The 25550-nt window shown below is 46.7% G+C and overlaps 1 protein-coding gene across 1 annotated transcript in view; it reads right to left on the bottom strand.

Annotated features, from left to right (window-relative positions):
- TMEFF1 (transmembrane protein with EGF like and two follistatin like domains 1) overlaps positions 1-25550 on the bottom strand; it is a 577671-nt gene that overhangs the window by 208165 nt on the left and 343956 nt on the right. Inside the window, exon 4 of the mRNA XM_069620632.1 lies at positions 8260-8286. Coding sequence (XP_069476733.1) covers positions 8260-8286 — 27 coding nt within the window. The remainder of the gene's footprint in view (positions 1-8259; positions 8287-25550) is intronic.

Below are 25550 nucleotides of genomic sequence, written 5' to 3'. Positions count from 1 at the left end.
TTGAAAAGGTGTTTTTGGAGGTCTTTCAGTCTCCCAATCTGGCATCAGCAGCACAAAACCAATTGATGGACATCAAACAAGGAAGCAACAATATAATAGCCTACATAGGGCGTTTCTGTCAATTGGCAACCGACTCCCAATGGCCTGAAATAACCCAGAAGACCCTGTTCCGTCGGGGGGTTAAGAGAAGAGTATAAAGATGAGTTGTTACACATTCCAGAGCCTGAAACCCTCTAGCAACTCATAGAACAGGTTTTGCGGATAGATCATAGACTGGCAGAATGAAGAGGGGAGACACGTCGGGCAGAGTGGATGCTCCCCAGATCACCTACTGCATCAACAGGAGCTCTTGGGTCTTTGGAATCCTGTCCAGAACCCATTCAATTGGGCGCTGTGAAGGTCACATTATCCGAAAATGAAAAGAAACGTAGGAGGAATTTGGGTTTGTGCTTGTAATGTGGGGGCGCCGGCCATTAATTAGGTACCTGTCCTCTACGCCCTCCCAGGAAGTCGGAAAACTAGCGGGCCTGTCGTGTACAGGAAGGGCAACGACAGGTCCCCCATCTCTTCCAGTCCTTTCCGGGTCAAGCCCCGTGCTCCAGCCCATGCAGCCGGCAGTCTTATTGCTATTGAAGATCGAGTTGGGCTGGTTTGACAGAACAACAGAGGTCTATAGTCTATTGGATTGCGGAGCCTCTGGGAATTACATTGATGAAGTCTTTGCCACAAAACATAGTATACCATTGTACTCCAGGAGCAATGTCCTGCCTGTGGAGGTCATAGACGGTACTCCTCTATCATCGGGTCCCATTAAGACAACATACCATGGGTCTCCGACTACAGATTGAGGAACACAGAGAACAGATCGCCCTGGACAAAATCAAGTCACCCTCATACCAGGTGGTTTTGGGATTACCTTGGCTGCTGCGACATAATCCCGTTATCAATTGGGAGACGGGGCGTGGCTTGATGGCTACGTGAAGGGACGTGCTCTTGAGGAGCTCCCATAGAGCCATCACAGATCCTTCAGATTAAGCTGATTCTCCCGGGGAAAAAGCATGCCGGCATCACATACCAAGATGTGGGAAGGTCCGGTGCATGTATCGTGCGACCCGCGAGGCTGATCGGTGCAGAGCTGGAAGAATTGTGACCACTGAAAAGTAGCCGTGCTCTCGAGACCAGGGGATGGACAAGATGGTGGACCGAGGACAAAGGGTCAAAAACTGACCGCAGGCACTGTCCCGGCCGTGAGCGCAGGCTGGTGTAATCCGACTGAGCCTGCTGTGGCTCTGCATGGAATAAAGCGCCCAGCCTGTGAGCCCAGCCCGTGAGCAGTGTGAAGACCTGGCCGGAGGGAGCCCGTTGGAACGAGCGACAGACGTCAGGCCGAGACAGGAAGAGGAGCAGCGGGAGCACCCTACACATCCCAACTCCTAGATACAGTGGAGGACCCACGCGGATCGCCCCAGGCGGTGCAGCGGATGCTGGGCGCTGCGGGATGAAGCAGCTGTCACGGCGCCCCGCCGGGCACTGAATTCAGACCATGAGGCATCCGACAGAGCGGGGGCCCGCGTGGTGCTTGGACCTGGGGGGGCTAGTTAAGCCAGGGGAAGCAGACACCAGCGATGACCCGGAACACTGCGAGTCCATGCCGGGATCAGGCAGGGACACCCCCGGCGGGTGCCCTGACTGGCCGGGCTGTGGCCCGACGCACCAGAGAAAGGTGCAAAGAGGCTGGGGAGAGGGGCCTCTCCGGGCACTGAGGCTCCACTGGGCAGTGGATGCGCCCCGAGGGTGGTGCCCAGCCAGGCCCCCCGGTGGCACATAGCGAGACCAAAAAGCAGCACACACGGTCCTGGAGTGTGCTGGTGAGCACGGGCCCCCGGCACAGGGCACCATCCACAGCATACGAGCTAGTGGCGCAGCATATAAAGGTTGGCAGAAAGTTTAAACTGTGCACCCTAGCCTGAGGACGAAGCAGGGTTGCATCGGAGCTGGTGCCATCCACAAGTGCCGAGGCTCCCACGCAACCACCCAGACAGAGTGAGCAACATAACAGGCCGCCCGGGTGAGACCCACGTTCTAGGGGACCCTATCACCAGTTGAAAGGGGTAATACAGGCAGCCCACCCCGGAACATTTGCTGAACCCCGAGAACACGCGAAAGACAGTTTGTTCCGGCAAGGGGTTCGACAAAAGCGACAAAAACAAGACTGTGGGCCAGATGGCAGTGGGGCCCGGCAGGGTCCCGGAGTAGAGGGGTGCGGAATTAATGAAATCGCCCGACCACTGGTAGCAGGAGGGAACAAAGCGGGGGCTAGCGCAATGATATTGCGTGGGCGCAAGCACGTGGAAGGACACAGCCCATTCTAGGAGCGCAACGGGCAGTAAGGGTGCACCCTTAACGCAGTCAAAGCGGGCCCTAAACATCAGGAATTGTCCGACATCATATGGACTCCCAAGCGAAAGGTGGCTCTGCTGGCTCACACCCAGCTGGCACGGCACAATGTCTAACAAAATTGTAAGACCGTCGAGCAAGCAGTCCACGCTGGAGACCTATGCCAAGACATCTCCAGGGGCAGAGAGGACCAGGAATAAGGATAAAACTACCACTGTGATGGAGGAGGCTCCGGGCACAATCCAGGAGGCGCTGGCTGCGATTGTGGACCTGAAAGTTGCCTGGGAGACTAAACTGGGCCTGGCTATGAATGAACTGAAAGTGGCACTGGACCTTAAGGTCGGCATGGTCCAGGAAGATGTTAACTTACAAAGCAAGATGTGAGATCGCTTGTGGAGCGCACGGGAAACCTGGAAAAAGAGATGGCCCCAAACAAGGCGGAATGCGCCGCCCACTGATCGGAATTCCATGCCCTTGTACAGCAATTGGGCAACCTGGAGAACAGAGCGGAGGAAGAAGAAGGACGCGCCAGACGCAATAACATCCGCATCGTTGGATTGCCAGAAGGAACGGAAGGGCCTAACCCAACGGAATATGTGGAAACCATGTTACTGCAGGAAATAAACAGAGGGACACTGACCAAGGGGTTTGCTGTTGAAAGGGCTTTAACGAGGAGGCCGCCCCCGGGAACCCCTCCCAGACCAATGATTGCAAAAATTCGGAACTACCGGGATCGGGAAAGAATACTCAAATTCTTCCGGAAGGGCAGAACAACCGAAAGGGGGGCTGCGAAAATCACAGCATACCCAGACTATACCTTGCAGGTACAACGCAGAAGAATGAACTTCGGAGCGGTGAAAAGAAGACTGAGAGAATCAGGTTATAGATATATGTTGCTTTACCCGGCCAAATTGAAGGTGTTCCACAAGAATAAAACTTTGTTTTTTGAAACACCAGAGGACGCGATGGATTGGCTGGATGTGCAGAGCTGCCCCCAAGAATCGGGTATCCAGACGGGAGCCGAAGAAGATAATTAACAGACTGCTGTGGCACCCTAGGTGACATAGCGCAAGCCACTGGGACTAGAATATAGTATTAAATAAGGCTCACTGGGAATGTGCTGCTGGGATGGTACATGCTTGCAAGATCCGATTGAACTGAATAATCCTAATCATATAAGTGGGAATCCTGGGAAACAAACCTTGAACCCCCATAGCATTACGCTTAGTTAGGTCACTATAAGCTTGGTGACGCCCCGTGGGGTCCTAGTCCTCGGTGTCACGAGAAAGGACCAGACACGGGTGGGCCTGAGATCCAGGGATGGAGCTGGGCATTTGCTGGGGTTGGGTAGGGAGGGGGGGACAGAGTTGTGTGCAGTGGGGTGGGGCTGGGAAAGGGGGGTGAGGGGAGTTGTTGAAAGGGGGAGGAAAATGAGCCAGAAAACGAGCCAGCGGAAACGACATGGGAAGTGGAGGAGAGAGGGAGGGCATCAAGTCAATGGAATCAGATAACCTCAGAGTCGTGACCTGGAATGTACGGAGCCTCAATAGTTACCTAAAACGTAATAAAGTAATGATGTACCTAAAGAGGATGAGGATTGATATAGCCTTGCTACAGGAGACCCACCTCACCAAGGAAAAATTGGAGGTGATTAGGAGAAAATGGAAGGGTAGCGTCACGGGAGCCATGATTTCATCATATGCAAGAGGTGTGGTTACATGGGTGGCACCGCTTGTGCCGTTTCAGCTGCTCCGATCGACAACAGTCCCAGAAGGTAGAATGGTGGTGGTGGCGGGACTCTTGGAAAACATCATAAATGTATATGCCCCTAACCATGATACCGCAGCCTACTTCAGGGCTTTATATAGTAAAATTAGCCCCCTGCTGGGTGACGCAATATTGTGGGGAGGTGATTTCATTTGCACCCTGAACCCCGGGATAGACACGTCTGATAGCAAGCTAGCAAAACCTGCGCCAGCAGCTAAAGCATTGGGGACACTGTTGACAGACCTCAGACTGGAAGATGTGTGGAGACGGTTGCACCCAACGCACAGGCAATACTCGCATTACGCAAACCAGACCTTGGAACAATAGTTACAGTGTTATTCCAATGCCACTCAATCCAACTGGAAGGCGAACCTAGTCCTGGCAGAAACATCCTACAACACGGTCCATACCACCACCGGTCTCAGCCCATTCTACTGTTCATCCGGACAACATCCTAAACTGATACCCTTTTGTCCTGTGCAGTCCAGTGCCATTCCCTCTGCCCATCAGATGGTCATCGCCGTCCAGAAACAACACGACTTGGCATGCAGTACCCTTGCAGAGGCACAGGAGCGTATGAAGAAACAGGCTGACAAAGTGCGGACCCCTGAACCTGATTTTCAAGAAGGGAATCTGGTTTGGTTATCCTCAAAAAACCTGCCAGTCCGTAACCTGCCCACCAAACTGGCTCCTCTTTCGCTTAAAGTCGCCCCAGTCCTGGCGAGTAAACCCGGTCTTTCATGTATCCCTCCTGAAATCATACGTGACTGACGCCTATGGGCGTTTAATTTCCTATCCTACCTCCATTAATGTACGGGGGGTTCCCGAATTCGAAGTACACGCAGTAATGTGCATGCACTTGGGAACCACGCAGTAATGTGCATGCTCCCTGTCTGGTTCGCGACTTCTATATTCGCTTCCTTTGGAAGCCTGGGGCCCCAGGGTGTTTCTGGGAGGGGGCATAGTGTCACGCCACTTACCCGGGTTTTGGGGCACGCCAGCCGATTCCGGCACGCCCCGTCTTGGAGGATTTACGCGTGCTTCAGGCTAGGGGGGTCCCAGCGCTCGACAGTCCCTGTCGCTTCTGGGTTTCCCGTTCGCGGGGAACTGCGCATGTGCGGTTGGCCGTGTCTCGCCCTCCGCGCATGTGCAGTCCATATGGCGCTCAAGGAGACGTGGACTTGCTGCCAAAGCCTCGTTCTGGGGAAACAAGCACCCGGGAACAGCACAGCTTGCGTTCCAAGCCTCCCGGGTGCTGGCTGCCCTTTATTAAGGGCTGGTCCAAATGAACAAACCGCGTCTCAATGCGGTGTGCTTCTGGATTGTGTCTGTGACCTGTGTGTGCATTTCAGTCGCTGCCCATATTGACCCTGTACCATGCACAATAATGTACGGTGTGGTCAGTTGTAGCGGGAGATATTGCTTCTGTACCATGCACAATGATGCACAGTAGGGTCAGATATGCCTGCAATGACCCCTGTGTGCATTTCAGTAACGGGTCATATTGCCACTATACCATGTACAATGATGCACAGTGGTGTACGTTGAAGCAATTACCTCTGTACCATGCACAATGAGGCACAGTGGGGTCAGTTAAGTCTGCAATGACCCTTGTGTGCATTTCAGTAGCAGGTCATATTGCCACTGTGCCATGCACTATGACGCACAGCGGGGTCAGTTATGCCTGCAACGACCCTTGTGTGCAGGGTCATATTGTTACTGTGCTATGCACAATGAAGCACAGTGGGGTCAGTTATGCCTGCAATGACCCTTGTGTGCATTTCAGTAGCGGGTCAATTGTGGTGGAAAACAATCTCATAATCAACCCCAGAGGGCATTCCAAGAGCACCACATGAGGTAAACACATCATGCACCTGTAATCAGGCAGGCTGTGATAGGAGGCAGCATTTGAAATACCGCCTATTATACCATTATCCTACTCTGGCTCACAATGAGACACAAAGGGCCTCTGGAAATACTCTAAGTGGTAAGTTTATGGGGCCACTTGATTCCAGTCACAGTGACCCTACATTTATTGCAGGTTTCAACAGGGCACCATGGAGATTTTTTATTCCCACAGGCGGAAGGAAGTAAGGAGTTTCCATGTTGAAACTCAGAATTTGACAGAGTGATACAACTTCCTGTATTCGACAATACTTGATGTTTTGCGTATAACCTTTCCCCTTTTGTAATGGCTTGGCAGGCAAAGAACGATGGTCTGGAGGGTTGCCCAGAGCAATGCCAGTGGTTAAGATTAATTCATTTGATCAGGATGATTTCATGTTAAGGACTCCGCGCTAAGGAGCACTATGGGTGTCTAGGCACATCCCTAGGTTATTTTGCACCAGCATATACTATGGCGGCAAGAGAGTGGTGAGCTATTTCCATCCCCGATTATTTGGAGAGGCAGGGAAAGTTCGCTTAGCACATTAAACTGTCTTCATTGATTTAATCAATAGAGTTTATGGAGATACCTACTTTAACACTTCAATATATTTGAATTGACACAAATTATAATTCTTGATAAAATCCTAGTACACTGATTCAATTTCTGAACTGATGCACTGTAATGATCCTGTAGGGAATGGAAGGAGCGGACCTAGGTATAAGGGAGTCAAGCACACCTTCAATCTCCTTGCCGCAGAGTCCCGAGCAGGGGTGCTGTCTGATTCCCATGCATTATGGACCTCCATAGAGCGTTTGTTGTGCTAGGAAAACACATTTGCGACATATGGACACCGATATATCAGGGCTGGGACAAGAAACAGACCTCTTGTGGTAATTCGCGAAATGGCAGGAATTTATGGCAGACTAGGTTGTGCAAGACGGATACATATGGTCTTTGCGAAAACAAGTGTGACTCAAATTCAAGAGATGGGGGAAAACGTAGTTCTGGTAGACTTCCTATCATTACTGGGGGTAATTCCGACTGAAGTTACAATCAGTAACTCAGACTTACTCCTGACTTACTAGGGGTAGCTCCAAACCTATAACTTGCAAGTAAGAGTTGTACAGAGTAACATCTCTGTGAATTGAATAACAATATACATGTTTAAGTCAGTGGTATGTCAGAGTAACTTCTTTGTGAAATGAATAGCCATATTCAGGTTCCAATCAAAATGAAGTCAGAGTAAGTTCTTTGTGAATTGAATCACCATATTCAGGTTCCAATCAAAATGAAGTCAGAGTAAGTTCTTTGTGAATTGAATCACCATATTCAGGTTCCAATCAAAATTAAGTCAGAGTAACTTCTTTGTGAATTGAATAACCATATCCAGGTTTCAATCAATGGTAAATCAAAGTAATTTCCTCGTGATTTGAATTACCATATCCATGTTTCAAGCAATGGTAAGTTAGAGTAACGCCTTTGTAAATTGAATAACCGTGTTCAGGTGTAGGTCAATGGTAGGTCAGAGTAACTTCTGTGTGAATTGAGTAATCATCTCCTGGTTTCAGTTAAGGGTCAAAGTAACTTATTTGTGAATTGGAACAACTTTCTACAAAATGTGCAATGAGATCAGAAGCATTGAAACATAAAACCAGATTGGTGTCATGTAAGGTTACAACGTGTTTTTTCAAGGAGAACAAAATAATAACACTAAATTGAGGCAATGCAATGTAGTGCCAGAAGGAAGATCCGTTCCATCTGTTTGCGGATGAATGGGTCCAGGCCGTGATGGCGTGTTTGCGGGCTCCATATCATAAGCCTATGTAGAGTGGATGGAGAGTAAGATAGCTTAGTGAGCAAACTATCTGCTGCTGGAGATCTTTGTGAGATTCCCCTCTGAACCTGCTGCGACTCACAAATACCAATTGGCTATGCATCTGCAAATTTCAGATTTCAAAGGTTTTGCATTTCAAACCGAAATAAAACAAGCATATAACTCTGTGACAAAAAGCAAGATGTCCATGCCATTACCTGATTACATACAATATTATTACCAGAACTAAACTGACAGGAGCGTAGATGATGTTTTGCAGCATTAAGTTATTGTTCCGGGAATAACATTTTAATAACTGTGTTGAACATATTCTTCTTCTGTGGGAAAAAAAAATGAATATAATATACAATATGAAAATGAATCTTGCTCTTACCTCCTTCTCCTGATCCTGAGCCGTTATCTGAAAAAAAAAAAATACAGATAAATCACATTAAGAAATACTGTGAATATGACACCGCGTTTTTTTAACGTAGTAAGCAGATATTGGTTGCCGCAAGCAAGTTCACAAAAAGTTACCATTGTCAAACTGTGAAAGCGTTAACACACTATTTAATCAAAACAAGGGAAGCTGGTGTTTCAATTCGGCATAATGCAAGTACTTTCAAATGGGGGGCACTGTGGTAAATATCCCAAACACGTCTGGTAAAAGAACTCTAGCTTCTAACAATCAAAATGGCTCACTTGTTGCATCAAAAAATTAGCTTGCCAATCGGTTTATTCGTAGGATTCCAGACGCTCAGGTGAGCCACACGTAAACAGTTAGGGTAACATGCACTTGGGTATTTCATTTCATATAACTTTATTTCGATCCGACAGATCATAAAAGTCACATACAAAATGAATTGCATAAAACAATCAGCAGTTTAGTCTAGTTTATTCATTTATAAAGCGCACCCGACCCAAAGGTATATAGCCGCATAGGTTACAATGGTTACACAGGTAGAAATTACAACACAGAGTTATACAGTATGTGCAGTAAATAGCATAAGGGGTAATAGGATAAAACCACAAGTTAAGAAACGCTGATAAATGCTTAAAAATGTGTACAATGTAAGCAGTTCATTTTCCAAAACTAAAACATCATTCATCAAATGGCTAATATGCTTTGAACTCATCCTCCAGGCCTGAAATACACAATTCCCCATTCAATGGGTTGCTAGCTCACTCTCCCAGCCCTGCATAGATAGAATGCCTCGTTTAATCTTCTTATGCGTGATTGCTTAAAGAGAGGAATCAAACATTCCTTTCTAATAAAAAGATATTCCGGACAGAAGAAGATAAAATGCACAGTCCTTTCAACAACATTTGGGCAAAAGCGGCAAGCTGCTGAGCATTTGGGTCTTTGGGTATGTGAAGAAATGCACTCAAGGGCAGCAATGAGACCGGGCGGAGAAGAAGATTGACGGAGGCCAGAAATAAGATGGCATGATGGCGAGAAGGGGGTGTGAGGAGGGCACAAGAAAGGAAAAATGGACACAGAGATGGGCCAAAATGGAGCAACAGGACGGCAGAAGAAGCGATAGCAGCACAGCATTAACACTGTGCAAATTGACTCAATTCTCGGAGAGGGACAGTGTTCATTGGATATCCTGCCAACATATAAACAGGTTTCATGAACATACTAAAGTAAAGGAACTTACCGCTGAATAACCACGCCTGCTTCTGAAGTGATGGCACTTTGGAAGATGTCATACTACTAGATCAAGCCTGCCTTCTATACTGTTCTATTGGGTGTCGTTCAGTAGCTGGGAATTAATCATTTTGTTTGTGAAATGCTAGCATCTCATGTTTCAGTTCAGAGCTATCTGCAGCCACAATAACTAGCAAAATGAAGAAGCCAAAGCTCTAAGACGACAGCACACTGTACTGTGTTTACACAATGACTTCCGGCCATGGAGCGTCAAAGGTCTTGTCACACATGCTCAGAGGCCTCGCTAAGAGGATGGCTGGCGGGGGGGCTGTAGCCCTGCGTCTTTTGGTTGCAGCCCCAGGTAGAAGCTCAGGGGATGCAACCAAAAGGCTAGCTAGCCCCGAGTCGCGACAGTCCTGGCATTAGCGTAGGCCCTGATCTTTTGCAAACCTAGCAACACCCCTGCTGACATGCCAACAGCCAGCTTGTCCTTTAAAAGCTCCTCTGGGTCCCTCGATCCACGCTCGATCCACGCGCTCTGCCTAGACCGACCATCCAGCTTATCGCGATTTCACGCTTGCAACAAAATAGTAAAAGATTTGTCATTTTTTAATGTAACACAAAATGTGCGAATTTCTGCTAAAAGGCGCATATTTTCATATTTTAACCATCAACCACTTATTATAATAAGTTTGATCAACAATTCCATGTCAATTTCAGATATCCAGTGCCCACATCACCAGTGACCCAAAGCGCCACACAACATTTGGATCAAGGATCTCCCTTTTTGTTTTAATTCCAAAGGCATAAAAAGGACATTAGAAATGGAATTCTGTAAGTTCAGTAGCTACCTATAACTAGTTTACTTAAGCGTACACTCCACAAACGTTACATATGGGTGCAGCAATATTTTCTTGGCACAAAATTTGGGAATCAATGCCAGACTATCCTGGATGGTATTCCTAAAGATCCTTTATATCACATTTGCCTGCTGTTTTATTTCTGACACGAACATCCAAAAGAAGGGCGAGGTGTGCTGCTATTATTTTTGTCATGGGAGTTGTTTCTGAAATATAAGTATGCAAGTATGTACAATTTTTAAAACATGAATGACATAAAAATAACAGGCTATGGTCAACTGTCAGACTTGGATTTCTGCAAGATCCACTCTTAAAAGACTCACTGAACTGCTGCTGTAACATCAAGGAGCACTTGTGCCACTATTGATGGTTAGTGGCCTAAGTGCTAATCCACAGTCATGCCAATATGCACATCATTGCTCCGTAGTGCCAAGGAAATTATTCAAATTCCTTCCCCTTCAGCCAATTAGATTTGTTAGTATCTCTATGTTTGCACAAAGCCAAATGTTCCCCATGACGCCAAGTTCTCGAAACAATGTGTCCAAGGACGAAGAAAATAAATCAACAGAGTGCAACACTGAACAGATTTTCTGGGAGGTTATTGGAAAGAATCCTGCCAACCTGGCGATGCCACTCTAACATTGATAGGCATGACAGGATGATTATTTCTACAGTGTTCTGGGAAGTGAAGTAGGGTGGGCTTGGAAAACATGTGGCCCCTTCTCCCCCTTCCCTTGCGGTCGTTTTCGTTGTTTACTTTTTTTAAAAATGAATTTTCAATGGCCGGCATGGAAATGAAGAAGGGACTATGTGTAGTTCCTTATTCCCGTTCCATGGCGGTCATCTTCTTTGTTTTCGTTTTTCTTTATTTTTGTATGGCCACCATGTAAAGGGAGAAGGGACAACTTATAGTTCCTTCTCTCTTTCCATGGTGGCCATCTTTTTTAGTTTTTTTCCGTTGCTAAACGACAATGGCTTCTCGCAACTTAAAAAAATACACTAGGAGTACCCCAGTCTTACGGGCCTGAGTACTAATAGCAACAAGCCCCTCGCTGGGGGGCATACCTGCTTCAGGTAATGTAATGTCATGGGGCCTGCGTTAAGGTCCTCACTTTGCTCAGGTCTGTAACTACGGCCCTGGGCATTAACTGAAGCGTTAATGGCCCCCCACCTCGGGACTTATTGCTTAATTAGTATCCGGCGAGGGACAATCAGATTGCAACAATTGTGCTGGCATGCCTAAGTGTTGACAATTCAGAGGTAATTAATTGGAAACTCATATGTTTTCTGTTGGGGTTCATTGTAGTATGATTTCATAACAAATCTCACTGTTACAATCTTTATAGTATGTGGTGCACTCTGAGTTCAGGATTTAGGATAGTACATAAATCGAGCAAACAGGTTAGTACAAAACAGGCTCTAACATCAGCCTACAGCTGCCATCTGGACGTTGATGGCGCAAAACGCTCCGTAAGACTGTCCTACATCTGTTTCATGCTTAGGACCAAACATGTGCTTTCTCAAGCCATGAAAACAAAATTCCAACAATAACTATGTAATGTAATCCATGATGCTTGTCATGCAAAACATTCGATAACATTAGTCTTTGGATAATCTCTTACAAGTTTCATACAGTTCCACTGGTTATGCAACAAAGTATCTTGTTCCTGATACATTTCTGGTTACAAACCATTTACAATATTGCGCAGAGGTTATTCTCGATGCACTTCAGTGCATACCGGTTTCTGTTGGTGTGTCAGCTCTGGAGACTCCCAATTGAACTGAAAAGTAATGACTATGCTTTAAGCCAAAAAGGTCTTGCAAAAAAAGGAGCAAAACGTTGTAACTACAAAGGATATTTAGTCGATCAATTACAGAAAAGAAATATACACAATCCCACAAGAGTTCATTAAGTGCTTACATCTCTTCTTCAAAGTGCCGGATTTGAGTGCGAAACTGACCCACAGAATCCATGAGATACTCACGAATTACTCGGACATTCCCACATAATGACCCCAAATTGCCCTCAAAATCAACATGAAATGTCTTCATTTAATCGCTGTTACATAGCTTTACAATCGGCAAAGGTGAAATTCCACAATGTTTTCTACATAAAATGTCCATAATATCATTCTTCCAATACTATCTACAGTCAAGATAGAATCCCTTAATTAGTTGAATAACCAGAAATAAGCACAGTCAAATATTACCAGACCCTAAGCATGACATTCCTACAACAAGCTCACACTGTTTGGCCCCCTCTAATTGTTATGCAATTCCTTGAGTTCCGCGTTACATGATTCAAACATATCTTAAAATGAGACCCATATTGCAGCACAAAATGCCCCCCAAATCTCTGATGTGGAATAGAGCACCCCATGAAAACAAGAAGCGATTTGAGACATGGCGATGTTAGAGCAGGAGATGAGGGTGGTGAAATGTGGCACCCACGCCCGTTGCCTTCACACCAGCACCTGCCAATTCCTTTCCCATGTCCTTACAATAGAGTTTGACAGCGGCAGAAGTGAAGGAAGTGGTGTATAGACATCCCGCCCCTTTCTTCGCCAGCTCCTGCCATAACTGAATGACAGATAAAAACAAGCGCTACAGCCATAGGGAGCGGGTCCCCAGCTCTCTCATTTTGACCTCCATTTATTCTCTTATCTTTCCAAACACCTCAACGGGGAGCGGTGAGAAAAGGAGAACAACCGGAAAATGCCTAGTTGAATATTTCTCTTAATCTTTTTAATACTTTATTCGGTATAAAGACTATAAAGTAATAGACATAAAAAACACTTTTCAATACATAACGAATAAAAGAGTAAAACATTCATTTTCTTTCCAGTTAAAAGATTTTCGACAAAAATCATCCATTTTTTTTGTTTAAAAAGACTAATAGTAATAGTTTCCATAGCCAAGCCACAAAGAGCCTAACCCACCCTGGCCCCCCGTTTTAGTAAAGGGCGCTAAATGCAGCGTTCCCATCTTAAATCGGGTATACAGGGATCTCTCATATAGCGATAATCTAGATAACATTCAAAGCCACAGTCTGGGTTTCCGTGGACATAGTGTGGGCCTAACGTAAGATTTCTAGCTGTTTCTATCATAAATTCTTTTTTCCTTGCAGTCGCTGTTTTCGTGATCCAAAATGGAGCGGATGTATCTATTTTATCGGGGGCTTCCCATAATGCAACTACATTTAGCCCTATTAGCTGCTTCTTAGTGTGAGCTACCCATGGGAGATGAACCCCCGCACCCTCCAGGCTCAGGAGATGTTTTAGTGCATCTCAATACTTTCCGAAGCCGTCCATGCGCCACAGTGGAAGCCAGTTATAAGCTGGCTTTAAAGTGGGTGAATTTGCTATCGGAATGAATATTTCCCCCTCATGCTACCGTATACTGCTATTAGCCCTCTGTAGCTGCAGTGGGTTTGCTAGGAGACTGAATCTCAAGTTTATGCTCTGAGCGCAACATATTAAGGGCCCGATTCAAGGAATATTTTCACGGTTCAAAGTTAATTTGCTCTGCTGAAAAGTGACTTTGCACTGCCGACACAATCACTGATTCATGGAACCGTGCAAAGTGTATTTTTGCCGTGCCAGCAACAATCCTTGTCTTCTAGCAGACACTTATCAAAAATGCCTCTCCGCTACCATTAATGCGGTAGCCCCCCTAACTACCAAAACCAAATGCTCGGAAAACGGTCTTGTTTCTGGTTTAACATAGAATTAGTCACACTCAGGAGAAAGAAACGCGCCCTCGAACATGCACACAGAAAACACCCCACTATAGAGACTGAAAGCACTTTTCAAGCAGCAAACAAACTACAAAACAGCTATCATCAGCTGCAAAGCCAGCGCTTATAACGACCGAATCAGTAAAGCTGCTTCTGACTCCAAAGAGCTCTTCTCAATCTTGAGAGGATTGGAAAACCCCATACCAACCTCCTCTGCCATAAATACCAATAAAGAATGGTGCACCACTATTCAAGACGCCCTAGCCACCAAAATGAATCTCCTTCAAACAAAAATATCAACAAAAAAAAGCAACTACTAGCCACCAATCCTCCCCAGGATAACCTCACCCTCAATCCCATCTTGAATACCATCCCCATCTTCTCGTTCACGTCAGTCTCCCAAGACCAAGTCATGGACACCATCACCAAACTCAAAGCTTGTAATTGCAAAGGAGATACCGCGCCAGCCCAAATAGTCAAATCATGTGTCCACTCTCTCACACCCATTATTACCAATTTTGTTAATGCATCCTTCAACACCAATCAGGTCCCAGCCAACATCAAAGAGGCCTGGGTCACTCCCCTACTAAAAAAACCCACTCTAGATCCCACAATACTCACCAGTTACCTTCCAATAACAACAGTCCCCTTCCTTCTGAAAATTCTGGATAAAATAGCGTATAATCAAGTCCAATCACATCTGGAACAAAATCAACTCCTAGGGTCCAGACAATCTGGCTTCAGGCCTAACCATAGCACCGAAACCGCTCTACTGGACCTTAAAATTCAGATGGACTCTATCAGGGATTCAGGTCAACTCTGCATACTCCTACTACTAGACCTGTCTGCAGCGTTCAACCTTGTTGACCACGACAAACTCTGCTCCACTATAGCTAAAGATTTCAACTTCTCCGCCAATGCCACCATGTGGATCAAATCGTTCCTAGATGAACGAACCTCTAGAGTCGCTATAGGTAAAGAAGCCGCTGACCCCATTCCAGTCCCTATTGGAGTACCGCAAGGATCTTGCCTATCCCCCACCCTCTATAACGCCTACACCAAACTTCTATTCTCTACCCTAGATGATATGGGTGTCATCTACACGAATTTTGCAGATGACACCCAGATCCTCATTCCATTCTCAGGGAACTATCTCGAAGACACAGAAACAATCAACAAAATCTACGCCATTATCCAAAACTGGATGGACTAAATAGCCTTTGCCTCAACGATGAGAAGACAGAGATTCTCATCATGGGGTCTAAATCTAAAATAGGAGCCCTACACCATGACTACGCCTCCATCAACATTGACGCCTCCACAATACCAATTCTTTGGAAAGTCAAAACACTAGGAGTCTACTTGGATGTTAATCTCACGATAACCAAACACATCAGTAACCTCTCATCATCCACCGCCTACACAGCTAAACTATTCACCCTTAGCAGGCAATTCCTCTCCCCTGCTAACTGCATCACATTGGCCAGAGCCCTGATACTGTCTAGATTAGACTATTGTAATGTACTTCTGCTGGGCACCTCCAGCACCAATCTAAAAAAAACTCCAATCAATACAAAATAAAGCCCTACGGGCGGCCCTAGGAATCAGAAAATCAGATCACATCTCCAAAACCAGAAGAGATCACCATTGGCTGCCCATAGCAGCCAGAATCATCTTCAAACCACTATGCATCACATTTAAATGCAACCAAAACAAAGGTCCATCCTACCTAAACAAAGTTCTTGCCAAAAAAGAAGTCACCAGATCTCTAAGATCTAACAATCTGTTATTTCTCGCCACACCTCGATTCAGAAAATCTAGAGCGGGGGGGGGGAGCAGCAGCTTCCAATGCCTAGCTCCAAAACACTGGAACTCCCTCCCACTTAGCATTAAAAAAGAGAAATCCCTTCTGGGCTTCAAAAAGTCACTCAAAACGTGGCTATTCAACCAATATGAATAATGCCACTACCTCAGCACCTGTAAATACTCTTTGACGTTTCTATCTTTCGTTGTATGTAAATAACCTGCTATGACTTTTCTGATTGTAATTCTTCTGCAAATCATCCCCACTGAATTTTATTTTAACAAACTGTCTTTAACCTCGTCGTGATACCCAAGAGTCTGGGCATGTAACAAATGTAATAAATAAATAAAATAAATAAATAAAATAAAGTCACTTTTCAGCAGTGCAAATTCACTTTGAACCAGGCTAATATTGCATGAATCAAGCTCTGCGTGTGGATAGGAAAGATAGGGTCTGCAGTCATTAATTAATTAATTGTGGTCTTCTACTTCGACTCTTCTATATCGACTTGTTCTCTATTGTGTGTGTGGGGGGGCATTATGGGGGTAGGGCGTGGGGTGTGCGGTAGGGCATAATGGTAGCCAGGGTGGACCCGCCATTACAAGAGTTGACGGAGAAGACCACAATGTAAATGTGGTTGGTGGAATCACCTAGAGCCAAAAGACAGCGTCCGCAGCACGCTCACCATGTAAACGTACTAAAAGCCCCCTTTTGCTTACACTTTGATTTCAGGGCGGCCCGTTCTCTTTCGCTCTCGAACAAAATGCAGCCATTAGAGGGGAGGGCCACGGAATGAGGGCGCTGTGAGTGGGATCCCACATAAAAGGAAGGACACTGGAATGAAGACAGAGAAGCAGGGGTGTTGTTAGGTCTTGAAAAGATCTGGGGCTAAGCTAATGAAGGGACTGTCAGGACTAGGGGCTATCTAGCCTTTTGGTTGTAGCGACTAGGCTTCTATCCGTGGCTATAACCAACAGACCAGGGGCAATAGCGCCCTAAGCCCCCCCCTAGCAACGCCTCTGCAGAGAAGACATGCCACAGATGGAGGGTGCCAGAAAGAACCCGATCGGGAGGTGTCGGATCAGAGGAAATATGTATGCTTAACAAGGAAAGAGTGATAGTCAACCAGTTGCGAGCAGGAGCCCAGAGTAGACGTTGAGTGGGTATGTGAGCTACTGCAGACAACTACCAGTGGGAATCCCCTGCACTGCCAGTATCTGAATGACACAAGGCCTAGTAAGATTGTTGTTTCGTCCCCCCTCTGTCTTGTCGCACCTAGAAACACATGTGTACAGGCACGTTATAAATGTAATATCATATCATATATCATATCCTAAATGTCTCAAATGCAGACAGCGTTCTACTCTGCATGCCAAGGACACAGGGTGTAGATCTCCCCATGCTAGAAGTGCCACTATATGTGTATGGTGCGCAGTGTGCCCAACAAAAACAAAGAAGCAAACACAGTGAATGCGGCATAACCATCTGCCCAGCACACGTGTGGCGCACCCTTTAGTAGTTACACACATGTTATGATGCACATAGCAACTCAACAAACAGCATACATCAGAATGCAACATCACTTTCCACACAAATAAGAGCAAAAATCCTCAAATTCAGAAATGCTTGCAGTATATTTGACACAGTGTACTTCCATATTATAAAGTCGGGAAATCTGGGAGGCGGGGCGCACCCTTTTCTCTTTGGGTAGCGAGAGGATGAAGGAGATGTGGATTGGCGTACACTTGATGCAAGTCCTTTGTCTTCTTGGCCCCTTAGTGGGGACATCAGGAATCCTCTGGTACTGTTACCATTCCTGGGGCCCTCCTTTGCAAGTTCAGGGGAATCTGTTTCTTCTTCTGGTTGAGCAGCTCGTCCCACCTCCGCATTCGGAGGTAGCTCTTCGAAGTATCTGCAGTTGTTTGTTGCCGTCTGTGTTCCTTTCGTGATTGCCACCATGGTGCCTTCTGCCACTGTTACTGCCCAGTGGGTAGGTCCAAATGGTGTTATCTGTTTGTGAGTGGGGTATCTGTTCTTCGCAAGGACGACACATGCTCCTTGTAGTGCTGGTAGTGCCTAATTTGTGGGGGTATGTGCCAGAGGTTAGCCCCGGCACTTATTTCTGAGGCACGGGACTCATTTTGATTATGATGTGGTGTTTTGGTAACTTTTGTATTTTAACTGTCAGTCACTTCAGAAGCACCTATAGAATCAGAGCAGAATGTTAAAGATGACTGTGCTTAAAGACATACTTAAATATGTGTCTCATAGCAAGACGCAATGAGTGTGATATTTTTTGTTATGTTGATTGGTAGTTGTACATCACACATCTGCCATGTTCAGTGCATCCATCAACCAATGACCTGGTAGGAGTTGCAGCTTTAACCCGCTATATGTTGACACTGTAGGGAACAGCTGTGGGAGTGGCAACAGTGGGTGGGGGGCTGCACGTCCTGATGTGTCACGTGTGTGCTAGAAAATATTTCAGCCCGGGCACTTATTTTTTTTTACAAACTAAGGACTGTGCTCGTCTAGTTGTTTGACGCTGTCGTCTTTCATTCACCTGCTCATCATCAATCCATGGCAATACCCCAGGTGAGTGACATTACAACGTGGCTATTTCTTCCCATCAAGGCCTCAGTTGGGACAAACCCTGTCAGTCAATGAGGCATTGTGTGGTATTCCTGTCAGACGTAGGTACAATGCCCCGGGGTCATGCTTTTGTCCTGGATTTGAGCAATGCATAAAGTGTTCCACATCACTGTTCACTCTGGGACCCCTCTGAGTAGTGTGCTTATGCTTGATCCCCAGTGAGATCAGGCATGTCTTGATGTCTTCCCCCTGGAGGGGTGAGCTATTGCGAGTTTGGAATGATTATGAAAGTCCATGAGTTGAGAAAATCTTCTTGAGGGTAGAGATAACTGCTATTATGGCTGTAGTGGATGGTGTAAACTCCACCTAGGATTATCCGCACCACTTATCCACGCATTGTATAGAGAGGATAGCTCAGGGGCAACGTGCTCGTTTTGGAAGCGAGACGTTACGGAGCACCACAGGTTTGATCCCCGGGACCGCGATTAGAAACCTCTGAGTATTAAGCGCGTTATAAGTAACCTATCATATGATATCATATCCATCTGTACAATTAACTATCTGTCTGATAGGATTGTTCCAAAGTCCATGCTAACACAGGCCTGTAGTGCCGCGCTTCGTTGCGGTGCCACAAAGGAAGTGGACCATTTGGTGTGGTCGTAGCTTCACACAACACATATCCATGAAAGGAGTCATCTCCATTTGCTTCCAGATCGGGAAATCAAACCTTTCTCCTAAGTATTACTTTAGTTTTTGCTCACCCCTGATTTCCCACACGTGTGAGACCTATAATTTTTCCTGCCAAGGTGAAATAACGTGTTACAATAGAATCTCATAGCAATAGCCCTTCGATTTAATGGGTGATTTCCTGCCGTATCCTCCACAGGCCCCATAGAGTCACCTTTGCTTCTGCTGTCCTGTGTTCTTGTGTGATCGGCGTATCTCTTTCCAATGTCCAGAATGAACTGCCTCAGCCACCAATTAGAAACAATCATCTTTGGCTGTGACCTCCACAATCTTTGCCATGGATGTCCCCATACTATGGTGATGCTGTCTTGTTCAACATCCTTGCCGGTCCCTCGCATATGTCTTCTTCCACTCCCTTCACATGCGGAGACCTTCTTGGATGTTGTGATAAACAGCCTGCTGGGTGTTTTGCTCCTGAGTGATAACTTTCTACTCCAGCAGTTGGAGGAGCCAGCCTTCTGCGGTAGCTGTGTCACAAGTGTAGTTCCTGACATGAGCGGGAGAAGTGGCTAGTGGTCCATTTCAACAAGTATGCACTGTCTGTTTGTATATATATATATATATATGCATGTTAGTGTCGATAACCACGGAGCACTGCCAAAACTACCCTTTGTATTTGGGAGTTTATTTGGTCACCATCAGGCCATGGCTGCCTATGCAACCAGGCAAGATGTACCATTCTGATCCATCTGTACTAGAACCTCACCCAGACAACAAAGGTCTTTCATCAACCATGATTTCTGTTCAGCATGACAGGTCAAAAAATGTCATGGTGGTATCTACAGCGATTGATCCTTGGTCACTCGTAACACACTTTCTTCCAGGGCCATCCACTGCAATGTTAAATCTTTCTTCGTAAGGTGATGGAGGAGCTTTGCGCTGGTAGCCAGGTTGTGGATGCAAGGCCACAGTATGTCACCTTTGCAAAGAAACTAGGCAAGTCTCAGGGATTAGTGTTATCCCCTGCTGACTGTGCATCGTTGAACTTTTTCGGGTCTAGGTAGCGGCGTGCTGCCTGTCAGATATAGCAAAAGAATCGTATTTTTACCATTGCATTTGGCCCCATTCAGAGTCAGTCACTGTAACTGTAATCTCAACAGGACATTTGTCAGCCATGCAATGTGTTCCACCTCGAATGTGGCATACACCCGTTCAACACACTGTTCCACAAACCTGGAAGGTCGGCTATGATGCTTCTTATGATGTGTTGAAAAACTTCTGCTGCTGATGATACACCAAAGTTAAGCCTCTTATATTGGTAGATACCCTTATGCGTAGAGTATGCAGTGACGTGACGAGTCTCTCGGTGCAGCATGATCCAGTAATAACCAGAAATAAGGTCTCGTTTAGAGAATAGGTTGGCATCCTTAGGTCTCTATAATATCATCCATAGTGAGCGGCAGGTGGCACTGCCTTTTAATAGCTTTTTTTATGGAGGTGCATAGCCAAAGATATCCTGATGGAGTACGTTTGCTTGGGTTTAGTTGCACCTTCAATCGGCAACGCCCATGAAGTGGGGCAAGCACATTTTCAATTTCTAGCTCTACTTTGTCGAATACCAGTTCACATTTTTTTCGTAGATGAAACATAGCCCCTCCTCCCCCACCTGTCTGTTTTTAAGGCCACTGGTTTGATAGGCTCATCAATAGGAAGACACAAGGGCTGTCCTCTTACACATCCCACACTGTGGGAAAGTGCCTTGTGCTTGAAAAAAATACCTATAACATCTTATATATACACAGAATGCAAAGCTTACAGTGCCCAATGCTTCGACAGTTTTGCAGCCGACCAGTGTGTCTTGGCTTATCTTGATGACATAAAATATCGACTTCAACTTTTTCTGTCCATGGCAATGTTTGGATGTGAAAGAGCCTCCACAGGGAATTGGCCTCAATCCTACAAAAGTGAGTATCCATATGTTTGTGGGGCTCATTGTAAGACACAGGTGGATAGCTGAAAAATTATTGTGACCACAACATTGACCAGCATTTTGGTGTCAATAAGGACAAGGGTCTCTTTGTCTACTATTGACCCTGTACATCACCTTGGACTTTGTTCCTAGTGCTGCTGATTTGAAGGAAATGCCCTCTTCCACTTCCTGGTCATCACTCTCAGCTATTGCAAGAGTGGCCGCTGCTTGTGCCGAGATCGGCATCGATGAGGGAGATCTTTGCCAAGCACAAGGACCTGATATGATATAAGTCATTTATAACATGCCTGTACACAAGTGTTTCTAGGTGTGACAAGATAAGGGAGGGATGACAGAGGGAGGACAAAACAAATGATTTTACTAGGCCTTGTGTCATTCAGATCGTGCAAGGGTAGCATTGCACTGAGTAAGTGCAACCAGGGTAGGATGGCACTGGGTAGTGCCAGGAGACAAGGGACTGTAGAGGTTACAGCCCTTAAGTGCATGGTAGGCCCGCAGGCAGTGCAGGGGAGACTGATCAAGAAAGAGCCTGGAACCCAGTAAGACTCTGAGGGTAGCCAAGCAACCAGTCGATGCAGCAGACAGGTAGGTCAGCAGGGGAGGGAGAGCGAGAAAGCAGAGATGAAGAGAAACGTTTGGAGCTGGGGCTGGTGTTTTAGATCTTCAGACTCATACGAAATGATGGGAGTTTTCCACATGGGCTGCATGCAGAGCTTCTTGCTGGGCACTACCCTTGATGAGGTTTCGAGTAACACAGGAGTCGGAGTAGTCCGAGGACCATTTCCGGGTAGCTTGGCAAGTCTGCGGCAGCATGTATTTAGACCGGATTTGTGATATATGAACGCCTGCACTTCTTCCACCAGTAGGGATTTTAATGCCAGGCCCACAGGTTGCCCTCTCATGTCTACCGGCTCATGTCACTTACCAAGTCCCAGGATCATTTTGAGGGTAATTCCAAGTTTACACACTATCGTTATTTTTCTGAGTAGCACCCACGAGTCAGCTAGGCTCTGACCTCCTCTTCCTCTCTACAAATGTGCACGTGACCGCCGGTTGATGTCATTGTGCCTGATATGTGTCTAGTGATTCTGTTTCCACTTAGTGAGCTTGCACGAGTTCAAATCTCTTATGGTCCACATCCACCAATGCATTGAAATAGGCTGATAAGACATTGTTAGTGCCAGCATAAAAGTCGTGTATGATGCAGCATTTTGATTAGTGTAGAAAAATGTAGATTTCTTTGCTGCGTCATTATCCTCCCTGACTGCTACAAAGTATATCTTTAACCTATCAAACCAGAGACCACAGTGAAGTCGACGATGCAGCACCAGCGGCTGAAGTGAGTGGGAACGGTCGGGAGCGGTGTTCCGCTACTTTTATTTTTTACTGTTAATAGCTCCACTACTTTTTGCAGCCATTTTCACCATTCCAGAACTGTTCTTTGTGAAGTTATAACACTCTTCTCCACTCTACCACCGCATATCAGTTATATGTAAAGTGAAATCTGTTTCAACTCAATTAGCTGTCCACCAGTATGCCTGCAACCCTTAAAAAATGTGTTGCACGGTGCTCCCTTTTTTCCACTCTGCGCCCGCCGGAGTCAAAGTTCCACTACTACTACCACCAGGGCTTTAAGTGGGCGGGGGCCTGCCGGGGCTGGGCCCCGCAGGCTCTGAAATTTCGTTTTGAGGCGGGGCCCTGTCGGGGCCCACTAATCTCCCCTGGCAGCCCCGGCCACTACACGAAAAGGCATTTTTTTCTACAGCCTGAAGCTCTCGCTCGTGAGCGAGAGCTTCAGGCTTCAGAAAAAAATGCCTTTTAGCCATAATGGTGGCGCCGCACCTGCGAGGCATCCCTTTAATCAAGTGATGCACGTGTGCCAGCGCCACCATTATGGAGAAAACATGAGGCCGCTGAAAGCAGAGGCCTTGCATTCTAAATACTGAAGCTCCCGCGGATTCGCGGGAGTTTCAGTCTTTAGGAAAAAGGCCTCTGCTTCCAGTGGCCTCACCCTTTCAGCCATAATGGTGACGCTGCCCCTCCCCAGCTGGCGAGGGGCAGCGCCACCATTAAGGCTGAATAGGCGAGGCGCTGTCCCCTGCCAGGCAAGCCTATCCAAAATAAATGCTGAGATCAGCACCCTCTCCTCCATTGGAGAGAGGGTGCTAATCTCTACAAAAGGCTGCCTGGCAGGGGTGCCAGTAGCCCATTGAGCCGGGGCTCGTCAAGGGGGCGTGACCTAACGGGCCATGAAGACCCCAGTTGTTAGGCCACGCCCCCTCGATGAGCCCCGGCTCGATTTGTAGTGCCACTTAAGGCACTGACTACCACTGTGCAGCAGGAATGTTAAATCGCTCAGTTTGTGAGATAAGCTTGCTGCATCATTTTGCATCACTCAGTGTCTGCCACGCCCAGGCCCCAGAAGATGCCACGGAATCAGGTTTTGCATCCTCCTCATCGCTCCAGACGTCAGCCACACGTGCACCCACATCAACTTTCAATAGCAGCATGAGCACTCATGCACACAGGTGTGCCACTGAACTCAGTCCAGTGCGTGCTGGAGGGAGGAGCAATGCCCTGGGAATCATCATGTGAGCGAGGAAGAACAGCGGGCACGCAAGCACCCTTGCAGGACCTCCTAGCCTCCGCTCCCTCTGGGGGGGGGGGGGGAGACACACAGATCTGTTATTTTCCATTGTTTTCTCTTTCCTGGGATATGATCACCCCACTGCCCCAAAATGTCAGGCAGACTTCCGGATACGGTTCAACACAAGACCGGGCTGCCGGTTTTCAACACCACATTGGGTCGTATCTCGCTCTGCCAGCTGTTGGGGAGTTCCTGGTACTACTGGCACTCTCTCCTTGGTGTGGCGCAGTTCTCATAGGTGCTGAGTAAATGGGGCAGAGGAGGAGTTGGCCCTGTACTCCTTTAACCATGGGGGCAGGAGAGCCATTTTGCACTGTTGTTCAGCATGTATTTCTATTGGGGTGACCGAAAAACAAAGAAAGGCTTGAGTGCTGTGTGCTTTTAATTTGCCCAGTGTGACGGGGCTTCTGGCTCCTCCCCGGTTGGGCTGAGGCTCAGTGAACTGTTCGCATGTATCTTGCAAAATTAGCACGTGCTGCTCACTTCAAAGCAGCGCCGTGTCCAGACTCTTTTGACCAGTGTGGCCCAAGTGGGACACTGACTTATGCAGGGGTGGCATGAAGTACAAGCACACACACACGCACACACATAATGAGCATAGTTTAGGATAATGGGGTGACAGCTATGGTGGGCAATCGGATTTCAAGGGTAGCACGTGCCAGCCCAGGCCACTCCCTGGACACGCCACTGCTTCAAAGTAGGAAGACTGCATCATCAATGGATGACTTGAGCCTTAATTGTAGGGTGGAAGAGGATAGATAGCCCAAAGCTGTTTGGCAGGCAGAGAGGAAGTAGGAACGGCAGCTCAGCAGGTTAGGCGACTGTTGCTGAAATGTTGTATGTTTCGACCTGCCTTTTAGTCCTATGCTTTGTTTTCCAATTCTTGCCTCAAAATGTGCTCTAAAATGGGTTATGGTTTCTACCTGGTGGTGGGTACGAGTGCCTCTCTTTGTACAGTGTAGAAATGTATGCCGATAGCGAAAATCAAATGTTGGCACCAATGGCAATGGCTAACAAGCCGTAATGGCCGAAAGAGTCTGCCGCGCGCATGTGGGGGGCAGCCTTATTTGCTCACACACGGGCAATGACGGAAACTGCCTCCTTACTCAATATCCACCACAATGCAACTCTCAGGTTGTGGGTTCTGCCCTAATGCCACACGGCGCACAAAGTGTGGGTTGAGTTGCGACACCAACCTGACCACCCACAGAGCACCCATCACATTCACTTTGCAGGATGGGACACCATTCGGCTCCTTATAACAGCTGCGAGTTATTTTAGAAAACCAGCAGTCCCTGACTTGTGTGGAAAGACGGAGTTAGATGAGCCGACACCAATATCTTCCAGAGAGTCCAATTCTTACAGCACGTTGTCCAAGACGCTTCCTCGAGAATGTTCCCAATCGTATATATAATACAGTGGACAATTCCCTGAACAGATATATCTATTTTCAGACGCACCGGCAGGAGTCACGAAAAAAGACACGCTTGAATCTCTAGTCGCGTGAAGAATAAAATAAGCTCTCCTCGCTTTGCTGGCGGAAAGCTTTTCGGATTTTCTTTTTAAAAAGAATAAAAAATGAGTCGAGCGAGTCACGTTGATAAATTAGAGAACAGCTCGTTCCCGCTCTGCGCATGCGCTCAAACTCTCCAATGATGTTTCAGCTCGCATATTAATACCGGAAGCATTTGAAATCTCAACTGCATTCAGATTTATGG

This window comes from Ambystoma mexicanum, chromosome 5q (genome assembly GCF_040938575.1).
Source record: "Ambystoma mexicanum isolate Mex_15411 chromosome 5q, UKY_AmexF1_1, whole genome shotgun sequence".
NCBI lineage: Eukaryota > Metazoa > Chordata > Amphibia > Caudata > Ambystomatidae > Ambystoma > Ambystoma mexicanum.
Note: the sequence above shows the minus strand (reverse complement) of the source record. Positions and strands in the feature narration are given on the sequence as shown.